This window comes from Eumetopias jubatus, unplaced genomic scaffold, assembly GCF_037043125.1.
Source record: "Eumetopias jubatus isolate StellerSeaLion01/CBP00866 unplaced genomic scaffold, mEumJub1_p1.0 scaffold_16, whole genome shotgun sequence".
In the NCBI taxonomy this organism is placed as follows: domain Eukaryota; kingdom Metazoa; phylum Chordata; class Mammalia; order Carnivora; family Otariidae; genus Eumetopias; species Eumetopias jubatus.
This window is the reverse complement of record NW_028274822.1, coordinates 47,959,200-47,971,312: the sequence shown is the minus strand read 5'-3', so window position 1 is coordinate 47,971,312 and position 12,113 is coordinate 47,959,200. Positions and strand designations below refer to the sequence as shown.

Here is a 12,113-nt window from a genome sequence, read left to right as displayed (position 1 = left end):
AGAAGAAAACATTTTACACTGGAAGGACAGACATCTATGTGTAAAATATGAGGGAGCTATATTTCTTAGCACACTTAGAATTAACACAAAAGCAGAAGTGCTTTGATTCACTGAAGATCACACTTTCAGTCTTTTAAAGGCTTTCATCATCTTGCTTAAACCTCTTCCGGGGTTTAACTCTTAGAGTTTAACGGAGAGACCCAACTTAGTGTGGTTTAAAATGAGTTTCTGTGGACTCCACGAATCTGGCAGGCCCCACAGCATTGGGGTCACTGGCCAGCATGAGAAGCCCATGTAAGTGAGGGCAAGGGGTCCCTGAGTCTTTCTGTTCTTGACTCGGGGCACAGAGCCCAGCTCTTCTTGGTCAGGGACCCAGGGTGGGCATTCTGGCCATTTCCTTGCTTAAAGGAATTTCCAACACTATTTGAAAAGCAATTTCTTTTTGGGCAATGGGGTTTCTATCTTTCAGTCAAATATGGAACTAAGTTAGTTCTTCCTGTGTCCTTCTTTACTTCGGAGGAGACGCAGTATACGTTCATTTTTGGTTAGTTCTGCCGGAAGTTCATTGGCCTGAAAGAAGACAAGACAGGCATTGGTGAATTCTCACAGTTGGGATGGTTTTAGGGACTCCACAGAGGGGCCCCTGACCCAAACTTGCTCCTCTACTGGTGAAAAACCCCACTGGACTCACTCTTGTTTTAAGGCCCTAAAGGTCTCCTTTAATCATATAAATATCATTTGTTATTTTCTTATCTCATCGTTAGAGTTATTTTTCTAAGCCATATCTCTAGTACATCGTGATTCCCTGGAGGCCAGGGTCCATGTATGATTAATCATGGTATCCTCATTTCCAGCACAATGCCTGGTGCCTCTAGTATGTCCTCAGTAAATACTGGTAATGTTAAATTTGATACTTTATATTTAATTAGTATGGGTCAGTGTGTCCACTAGGGACCTGAGATTCAGGACAGGTATCTGTTGAGAAAACAGAGTTAGGAGGCATTCAGAGAATAAGAGATACCTGGTTAAGAGCAGCTTCTGTGGTCACCACTTCCCCCCGACCCTGGGTTTCACTGAATGTCCTTTCTTCTCATCATGCTGCTGAGACACATTCTTTATGCATTTATTTCATGAGTGGGTCCTTACCCCATGCAATCGACGTTATGGGGCAGTGGTTCTCAAACTTTCTGTTCTCAGGACCTTTTTACACTCTTAAAAATTATTGAGGATCCCAATGAGCTTTTGCTTTTAACTTCTTAGAGATGAAAAGAAGAACATTTAAAAATACCATAATTCATTAAAAATTGTAAATGCACTGGGGTAACATAAATAATACTTACAAAAAACCACATTTTCAAAGACAAAAAAGCTAGTGACAAGAATAGCATTGTTTAACAGATTTGCATATTTCCTGAATGTGTAGCTTAATTGAAGACATTTGGATTTTCTTATCTGCTTCTGTATCCAATCTATTGTGATACGTTGTTTTGGTTAAAGCATATGAAGAAAATTCAGCTTTGCACAGATAGGTAGTTGGAAAAGAGAGAAACATTTTAACAGCCTCTTCAGATCATTGTAGATATCCTCCTTTGATGCTACACCCATACTAAACAAGGGGTAGTTTCTTTTTTTTTTTTAAAGATTTTATTTATTTATTTGAGAGAGAGAGAATGAGAGATAGAGACCACGAGAGGAAAGAGGGTCAGAGGGAGAAGCAGACTCCCTGCCGAGCAGGGAGCCCGATGCGGGACTCGATCCCGGGACTCCAGGACCATGACCTGAGCCAAAGGCAGTCGCTTAACCAACTGAGCCACCCAGGCACCCAAGGGGTAGTTTCTTAAAGGTAACTGCAGTGCAGAATCTGAAGCCTTATCAATGAGGTTTTTACATTAAAAATCCACAGATCTAATAGAATCTTTCCCCATGTATGATTTATAACATCACACACTGGCCATTTGGAAAATATTAGTTCAATGAATTATGCCAAATGTTGACACATTGTATTATACAATCTCAAAAGATCACCTTCATTAATATTAGCACTGATTCATCAGAAAAGCCTGTGTTAAGAAGCCATCAGACTCACGTGGTGGATACCAGTTGTTCTTTGAAGAAAAAATGGCGCTGTATGAAAAAGCAACTGGCCCACTTTGCTATTCAGACAATGGCGTGAGTGCTTTTCCCTGAGACAACCACTGCACCTCAGTAATACGGCAGAAGGGCCGGATGCATACTTCTCATTTCGTTACATAGAATATTAAAAAGATGTATAACAACGGTCCAGATTTAATAAAACTGAAACGGTTTACTGCTTCATCAAAGATGTTCTTAAGTAAGTCTCGTATTTGTGTAAAATAATTTACAAAATCTGTAAAATAACCCACAGAGTTTTGTAAAATCATTTGCTGGTATGGTTTATACCCCTGCTTTGATGTGCAAGGTGCCAATAGTTTCACCCACCATTGCTTTTACGCCATTAAAGCAAACACCAGTGCAGTGAAAAGGGCAAATAACATCTTTGTATTATTAAGTGTGCTGTTTTGACTTCTTAGACCTCTTGAAAGGGTCTTCCAGACCCTCAGGGGTCCACAGACCATACTTTGAGAACTGTTGTTATAGATGAATCACGGGATGTTCTTGGGATTTCAGGGGAGGCAGTTAAAGGGTAGAAAGGCACCCTGAATAGGGGAGAGGTCTTAGATGCAGATGTTACCTGTCTCACATATTTTTTCCTCCCATGGCCACACCTGGAAACACCCCTGCTTTATCTGGGACTCCGATCCTAGGTGAAACCCCTGAATTCCCTACCTTCTAGGTTGGGTCCTGCTCTTTGACCCCCCACCTGCTAGCTGGGCCCTCACTTGTTGGGAATTATGCACAGAGTTGCTGAGAATTCTGTTTGCCACAAAAGGTCTGCTGCACAGCATGTCCTGTGGCTACACCCCAGCCCACCACAAGGGACCGTTGATGCTGATGCTCGACTGAATTGAGCAGGAAATGACTATGCTATGTTGCTATAGACCAGAGGCCTCTCTAGAGGCTTCAGATTCTATTATTAGTTCCTGTAGGAACAGACATTGTACAGGCCTCATGCCTGGGCCAGCACAGAAATGCGCCTGGTAGATAGACGTAAGCTCCATCTAGTCTTGGAGTATATTCAGGAACAACAGAGCTGTTTCACGTGGGTGAACCTTGGTGAGCAGGTTGGCAGGTAGCCAGAGGATCCTCTGTGGTCAGGAGGAAGAGGAGATCCAAGAAGCTGTACTTTATCTACACACTTGCTGAGTTACAGCTCCTGTGTGTAACCTCTACCACCGAAAAAGGCTTTATATCCTCAAACCCTGTTGTCAAGGTTTGGTCCATCGCACTGCTGCTCCATGTGTCATCCATGTAGTTCTAAAAACCTGGTCTCATGCCTCCTCTCTCCAGGTTGGTCCCCACTGAATTCTCAGGTTGCTGAAGTTGTATGGACTATTAATGATGGCTAGTGCCCGAGGCTAGCCCCCAAAGGCCATCTTATTCATTATGGAGCAGGACCAAAGGCCCGTGTTCATGATACCACAGCATCAAAACACTCTCTTTCCCCACTGCTCCTGGGAGAAGCTGTGTTCTGAGTCCTCAGTTGGGAGTATCGGGAACACAGGGCTGGCACCCATGGGGACAGCTACAGTGTGAGGAGTGGCCATTGGGGCTGCTGGTTACCCTCTCCTGAGGCATCAGCGTCGCAGTCCCAGAGCAGAACTCCACCCCTGGAGCAGAAGATTGCTTCTGTATTAGCTTAGAAGTCATTTCCTCTGGGAAGCCTCCGGTAGCATCCATTACTCCCTGCTGATAGCTTGTGACTGTATTGCAATTTCTTTTTTTTTTTTTTTAAGATTTTACTTATTTGATAGAGAGAGATAGAGAGAGCCAGAGAGCACAAGCAGGGGGAGCAGCAGAGGGAGAGGGAGAAGCAGGCTCTCTGCTGAGCAGGGAGCCCGATGCGGAACTCGATCCCAGGACCCTGAGATCATGACCTGAGCTGAAGGCAGACACTTCACCGACTGAGCCGCCCAGGCGCCCTGTATTGCAGATTCTTGTTTAATTGTCTTTATTCCTCAGTAAACTCTGAGCTCTTTGAAGGCAGAGACAATGGGAACTCCATTCACCACTGTCTCCCCAGTATACAGCACCGTGTATGGTATCTAGTAGGTACTCAGGATGCACTGAATGAATGAAGGCAAAGAATACCCCCTTCAACAGTCCTGGGTGGCTGCCCGAATCCCAGCACCCTTGCTTCTAGAGCTGCCTCTAAGTGGCTGGCTTCTTTGGGGTGGCCGGTGGTGGGTGGGATGGGGGTGGGGTTCCCTGGCAACAACTCCCAGCTCTCTAAGGGTGTATGAAACTCCGGCGTGAGCAGTCTCTCTATAGCTCTATATATGCAAGTAGCTTTATTAGGGACAATCCAAAGTCCGGCATTTTGGTCACTGGAAATTCCCCATAAACCTTATTGCTGAAATCCCAGGAGACAAAGAATTGCATGTTGTTTAGTTTCCATAGCTACTGGATGGCTAAGCAAGAGAGATCAATCTCTTCAGGAAGTCTGTGTCTAGGGTCTAAAGATAAGAGTACAAGTCTGATTTCAGCTGCCTTATCACACAGCCAGGCCAGCTAATGGAAAACAAATCGGAATATCTCAGGAAGAGATAAGCAGAAGTGTTGTCTTCAAGCACTCTAATAGTAAGAACAAGGAAATAATAACTCCACATGCTAAGTAAAATGAAAATAAAAAAGACTCTTGGCATGTTGTCTAATTGCACCTCTTAATGGTTGTTCCTTTTCCAAATGTCATGAAAAAGGTTCTATGTGTTTGCTTTTATTATTAAAGAAATTAACACAGCAATAGATACTTATAAAAGCTCAAATAGCATATAAGTACAAAGTGAAAATTGCTTTTCATACCTTCCTTTATTGATAAGCACCGCTCCTACTTCCTCCTTTATTTTTTTTTTTAAGATTTTATTTATTTATTTGACAGTGAGAGAGGGAACACAAGCAGAGGGAGTGGGAGAGGGAGAAGCAGGCTTCCCGCGGAGCAGGGCGCCCGATGCGGGGCTCGATCCCAGGACCCTGGGATCATGACCTGAGCCGAAGACAGACGCTTAACGACTGAGCCACCGAGGTGCCCCTACTCCCTCCTTTAAAAGTTCATATTTTAGTGTTCTCTCAAGACCTACCCTCCCCCAGAGATGCTGCCCTCCTCCTCCAGGTTCTACACTTGACTGCTAATGTAGATGTCAAATAGGAAAAAATGGATATTGGGCATCTTCCCACCTCCACGTTTGACCTAATTGTAAACTAAGGATTTTGGCGTATAAAAATAGGGGTTGATTCGGAACAGCGGCGCCAAGTCCTGTTAACAGTATAAGAGCAGGGACGCCTGGGTGGCTCAGTCGGTTAAAATGGCTGCCTTCGGCTCAGGTCATGATCCCGGGGTCCTGGGATCGAGTCCCGCGTCGGGCTCTCTGCTCGGTGGGGAGTCTTCTCCTCCCTCTGCCTCATCCCCTGCCTGTACTCACTCTTTCTCTCTGACAAATAAATAAATAAAATCTTAAAAACAAAACAAAACAAAAAAATAGTATAAGAGCAACATTTCCCCCTTTCTCTTCTACTCTGCAAAGAAAGCTCAAGCACTTGTCAAGATATGCACATCTGACGTATATAGGATAGCAATAAACTACCAGGGCTTTGAATTTTTTAGGACACTTCTCTGATGATAGAACCCCATAACTCTACTCCCCGCAACTACTACTCCCCACCCTGTCTTGGGAGGCTGCACCATTGTTAGCTCACGGCCACGGATGATAGATACAGGGTTTTTAGCATAATTCTCTGGATCCAGATGCACCGCTCATTCCTCCTACTGACGGCCTGCATGCCCTCACCATGCCGAGGTCTGAAGAGAGGGGCTGGGGCCAGCCTGAGGGTTGAGACTCCTGTCTGAGCTTTGCTCTTCCTCCTAGTCCCTTTCAAAGGCATGTCAGCATCTAATAGAGTGTCCTCAGGTCCACAGCACACAGCAGGCGGTCAGTCTAAGTACTGCCAATGTTTTTTTTCCAAGTGAAACAAGAAATCTGGCCCAGGGTGCACAGGACAGGTTATCCTGACTTAGGTAGAAACTGTCTATCTCTTTGCACAGGTGCCCAGAGGAGTTAAAAGATAGGGAGGGAAAGGCTGGTACCTTGTTTCTCAGGGCTGGGTCCGCCCCTGCTTCTAGGAGCAGCGCGACTGTTTTAATATTCCCACTGAGTACTGCCGCGTGGAGGGCCGATGTCCCATTCTAAGAGAAAACGACAGTGTGTGTCAGGAGTGGGCTCACAGCCATCAGCACCGAGCCTGGCTTTCATCATAAACCAGCCTGAGTGAGGAGACTCAGGTTGGAGCTTTGCTCTTCCTCACAGTCCCTTTCCAAGGCACATCGGCATCTGATAGTGTCCTCAGGTCCACAGCATACGGTCAGTACACATACTGCCAACGTCCTTTGGCAAGTGAAGCCAGAAATCTGGCCCAGTGTGCACGTGACTTCAGGATCAGTCAATCAGTTTTAAATATATTAGAATTTGCTGCAGCAAAAGCAGTAATGCTATGTCAAACATTTTGTCTTTTTCTTCAAGGACAACATATATAGTTTTTGAGCTTCCAGCGAGGCTGGAGAAATAGCTGGCAAGCCAACAGGCCGACCTGTCAGCCCAGCTACCTGCACGCCACTCACTCAGGTGGGTGGGAGCACCACTGTGGGGTTACAGGGCATGAGCATGTGGGGTGAGGAAACCCCCAAGCCCTGAGATGGAGCATTTTTGAGCACAGAAGGGCCCACTGGATGGGTTGCTGACATTTTATGAAATGTACTGCAAATATTTATTGAACTAAGGAAGCATCTATGTGCAGCACGTAGCCAGATTCTGGGAGGGGAGAGGAAGAGAATATAACAAGCCTGATATAAGAATGATGGGCAGTCACATGACATCTGTTCTGTAGACATGCATATGTCTACAAAAGCATCTAAATGCAAGCTTATTTTCCACATTAGCTTTATAATAATAATAAGCTACTTTATTTTATAAAAGACTAAAATATAATACCCGTAAAAAAATTCCAGCAAAGTAGCATTTTCCTTTCCAAAGCAGCATGTTTGCTTTTTAACATGTATGACAACTCACTTGTCATTTCACCCATCTAAATTTTCACCAACTTGTCAACTTCATCTGTTTGCAACACGGCTAAGAATAAAATACCAAGCCGAAAAAGAGCTCTTTGAAACTAGACAGGTATTACAAAGTCCATTTCTGAAGCTCATTTCTTTTATTCATAGAGAGTTCCCTTTCATAGACCACTTATTCTTACTTTACAAACAGTGTTAATGAATGTAGGTTTCCCGCTTCCAAGCTCATGGAAGATTAGAAGTTGCTCACTGAGACAGAGAGAGGGACCAGCATTCCGACAACAGCAGTCCTGTATCAGCTGATCACAAGACTAGAACCTAAATATATAAAGATCAGATACAGGGTGTCCAAAAAGCCTCTGGGATCATTCAAGGACACATTGACTTTTTATACATCAATAAAGCCCAAGGAAACATCCCTCCAAATGCTAAGCCACTGTTCCAAGTTTAGAACAGGTTTCCTGTTCTCCGTTTAAGAAAACAGTAGTGTAAACTAGGGGTCTGCAAACTACAGCCTATGGGCCAAATCGAGCCTGCCGCCTGTTTTTCTATGTCCTAACAAGCTAAGATTTAAAATAAATAAATAAAGAACACTACATGAAAATATGAAATTCCAGAAATCCAATGTCCATAAATAGTGTGTTAGTGGAATGCAGCCATCCTTTGCCCCCATGGCTGCTTTCATGCTACAAGAGTAGAGTTGAACAGTTCCAACAGAGACTCTATGGCCCATGAAGCCTGAAATATTTACTCCCTGGCCCTTTATTAAAAAAGATTGCCAACCCCTGGTATACACTGTAATTGAGAAATATCCTAGTCTCAAATGGTTAAAATTTAAAAAAGGGTTTTGGGGCTCTGTTTCCTGGCAGACCCAGCTCTCCAGAATGACACATTCTGTGAGGTGTCCAGATACGTGAGGCTTATTTTCTTTCACCTAAGATAACAATGTGGTTCTTTGCTGCAGATAACGAAGGGAAGAAACATGAGCACGTGTCCTCCATATTTCATGGAACACAAATCATGTGTTTCTTTTTTTTAAGTTCTTTTTTTAAAAAAGATTTTATTTATTTATTTGAGAGAGAGGATGAGATAGAGCATGAGAGGGGGGAGGGTCAGAGGGAGAAGCAGACTTCCTGCTGAGCAGGGAGCCCGATGCGGGACTCGATCCCTGGACTCCAGGATCATGACCTGAGCCGAAGGCAGTTGCTTAACCAACTGAGCCACCCAGGCACCCCACAAATCATGTGTTTCATGAGTGGTGGAAGATTTTAGTCCAATGAGATATATATATATCAAGATAGTTTACTTTCCAAGGTAGCGATTTAATTACTACTAATTTTTTTTTTTTCTGGAAAACTAAGTAGCAACAGACTCTGGTTCACTCTTCTTACCACCCTGCCATTTCAACCAGTGCCCATGAATCTCCAACATTAAGAAGTTGTAGGTAAGTTCTTTCAAGAATGCAACTAACTATGTGGATTACACTCAGCTTCTGCAGTGCTCAGGTATGGGCTTCTTAATTTTTAGCCTCTCTTTTACAGATTGGTAAGATTTCTCTTTAAGTCTTACCTTCAAAATGCCAAGGCTGGGTGAGAATTTCAGCAACTCTTCTATAACATCATTATAGCCTTTGTTGGCTGCTTTGAGTAATGCTGTTGTACCATCCTTAACAGAGAGGAAAAGAAAAGTTGCCTATTAACGTGTGTTGGCTAAGAACTAAACGTTAGTTGAGAACCGGGAATATGCTTATCAGAACAGGTGAAAGGAGTAAACCAAAGTATAAGCAGGCCACGTCTCTTAATCTAGGAGCTATTTTAGAGCCTATTCAGTTCTGCATGAAAGAATGCTAGACAAAATACGTGACTTATTATCTTAGAACCCTGCCATTTAGGAACTCAGACTCTTCCAGTCCCTTAGGACACTGCGTAAGGGGCGAGGGGAATATCAAGAGTATATTTTAGGACACAGATGGACCAAAGAGGCATTGTCTGCAGTTCGTGACTTAGTGGAAATTAATGTTAAAGTATTTTTAATGACTTAAATAATTACCGAACTATATTTACTGTTTTACATTTTGCATCTGCTTTTCTGTTTGCTCTGTCTTATATACAACCTTGCTCTAGTGTGCCCTAGGTATCTGTCTGTGGGGGTTGGGGTGGGTAGGTGGTGAGTAGGAAAGGGATAGACTGAAATCTGTTAAAAAGAAATGCAAAAAGGCAAAAATTTATAGTCAGTTTCTGTCATCACTTTTTGGCCTGGGAAGAGATTTTCCAAATTCCATTTTTCCCCCCTGCTTTTACATATCAATTGCTGTATTTGGAGGATTCAGCTCACAGAATTCTGTAGGAAAGGAAATATCCCAGCCTGCTCTAAAGGTTTAACTGGAATCAGGAAGAAAGAAAATGAGATTAGAGGGTTCTTCTTTTCTGGTTTCAGAGATGTGGGAAGAAGAGATGGAGCGGGAGAGAGGACAGTAAAGTAGGCAGGAATGTGTCTTTACCCCTTTCTGGGCTCAGACATGAAGAAGGGAGGTGGGTCACATAAGCAAGGGTAATACTAAGGGGAGAAAGGCCAGACACTGTAAGAACCAAACCAAAGCAAACCCAAAACGCAAATGGCATAGTGTGGTCAGGCAGCACAGGGTCTCCCTAAGCTGCCCTTAGTTTCTACGGGCCACAGGGCCTGCTGTGGGGCCCATCGACGCAGACTTAGCTGATATTAGCATTATTAGGTGGAGGCCAATGGCGGATGTGGTGCAGGGGTCTGCAGCTGGGGAAGCCAGATGAGGTGGAGCCCCAGGAGCACTGCAGGACCCCAAAACACAGAGGCTGCGCCCCGACCTGCACTGCGGTCCAGGGCCAGCAGGAGGCGTAGCGCAGGCGCACGCGCAACTGCAAGGGACAACCCGAAGGACAGCCCGAGGCCCAGGCTCCCACCACCCGCATCCTCCCGGGTTCATCCAGGAGTCAGCTCAGGTGGAGGAGGATCTCTGAGGACGAAACATCTTTCCCTTAGGGAGACTGGGTAGCACTTGCTAAGTTTCAGCTGACTCGGACATTTACTTTGTTTTCCTGCTGAAGAGCCGGTGGACGTTGGGAGAAAACCCAGGGGAGATACAGATCAAATAAAGGCGCATTTTCTCCGCACGTCCAGGGTTGAATTTTGGAGCTTCGTCGGTGCATGCACTACCCGCGCCACCCCCTCCCCCAGCCCCCCACGTGCTGCAGCTGAGGCTCAGACTCACGTTGCGGGCGGCGTCCCGGTCGGCTCCGCGCAGCAGCATCACCCTCACCACCTCGCTGTGGCCCATCTGCGACGCGATCCACAGCGGCGCCGTCCCGTCCTGCCGGCGAGGGGACACGCTTGCTCCCACCGGGCCACCCAGCAGCCGCCGAGCAGCAAGGTAGCACCCACAAACAGCCTCCCGACGACACATGAGGACGGAGATTTTAACGCATTTACACAGACGGGCATTTGGTAGTGCCTGGAACACCTGCGTGATTGCCAATATTCGGGTTTGGGCTTATAATACAGCCATTTTATGGCAGGATCTTTTAGCCCATAGTTTGGTGCCGGACTTCAGGGAACACAGAGTGGGAAAGTGGTGGAGTTGCTCACCAAGGCAGAGCCAGATTTGACAAACCCAGGGAGGAGAGGCCAGCATGTGTTTATTTCCCCCAGATTCTGTCAGTTTGTTTGCTTTACTGGTGGGTTCACACAACACACCCTGCTTAGTGGGGGCCCTCGTTCCCACAGGAGAGAGGGCAGTTTTCTTGGGGATGATGTGTGAGGGTCAGAGAACTAAAGACATTTCTCCCACTCTTCTATTCTGGTGTCTAGAATCCCCCACAGCCAGTCATTTTTAGGGACTTTAGTTTTATGCAGGATGTGATATGATTTCTTCTGGGATGGGATGCACACTAGCGAGTCATAGCAGGGTGACATTTATTGGTAATATTTCCTGAGTATTGTGCCCCCAAAGAGCCTGTTTTGTGAGCACGAGGCCATGAAGCAAAGAGGTGTTGCTCCAGAGAAGAAAAAGTGAAACATCCAAGGGAGGGAGAAGGATTTGATAGGAGGGTGGTTCCTGCCAGACAGAAAGGAAAACAGAAAACCCTTCTAGTGCTGGAAGGAAGCTCTAGAGAGGGCGTGGGGGAGATGGAGGTGAGACGTCTGTGTATGCGTTTTCCTCCTGGCTTGAATCTGGGTTAGGTAAGCGCCCAGGTAAATTATGGTGAATTCCAGACGGAAAAGGATTTTCTCCTGTTCTTGGGATGAAACCCAGGAAAACTGAAAGCCTCTTAGAGAAGCTCTGCTCCTGGCTGGTGCCTGAGAGAGAGAACAGAAATGGGTGAAGGAGTCTGGGCCAATGGGCCCGAGACATCCCCCAGTACCCCTGGTCCTCATCAATGAGACATCTGTGCACCTAGGAGAAACTGGAAGTGCTGGGTAAACAGTGGCCTGGAGTCAGCCTGGGGGTGGGAAGATAAGGCTATAGAAGGTCATGATTTCATGATGACGGGCCAACAAGGTACCAGTGCAGGATACTCACAGACAGGAAAGGCTGGACAAACCAGCCCAAGGACCAGACATGAGTGTCCCCACCCCACCTTAATGCCCGGGTGGTAGTCTGACCTCTGAGGACTTAGGCCACTTTGGAGGGAAGGGCAAGGAGGAAGGCGGAGGAACCATAACTCACTAAACTTGGGCTCTGAGGTAATGAAGGTAATATGGCCCCCTGGGACTGTTTCGGTCAGCTAAGGCTGAATTTACTCATCAGTGGGAATGGGGGCTGAAGGATGATTCATTAGAGAACATAAAGTTTCATTTTCTGCTGCAGTATATAATTTCAACTCCAGTCTACTAGCCACAGCAGACACAGGATTCTTGCCCATTGCTGTCCTGGCAAAGG

General features: G+C 45.6%; 1 protein-coding gene across 1 annotated transcript in view; it reads right to left on the bottom strand.

The window, feature by feature from the left end:
- Positions 1–486: 486 nt before the first annotated feature.
- ANKRD29 (ankyrin repeat domain 29) overlaps positions 487–12,113 on the bottom strand; it is a 51,070-nt gene continuing 39,443 nt past the window's right edge. The window contains exons 7-10 of the mRNA XM_088019489.1: positions 10,446–10,544; positions 8,771–8,866; positions 6,221–6,319; positions 487–570 (exon numbers count right to left, since the gene is read on the bottom strand). Of these exons, the coding sequence (XP_087875615.1) occupies positions 487–570; positions 6,221–6,319; positions 8,771–8,866; positions 10,446–10,544 (378 nt within the window). The remainder of the gene's footprint in view (positions 571–6,220; positions 6,320–8,770; positions 8,867–10,445; positions 10,545–12,113) is intronic.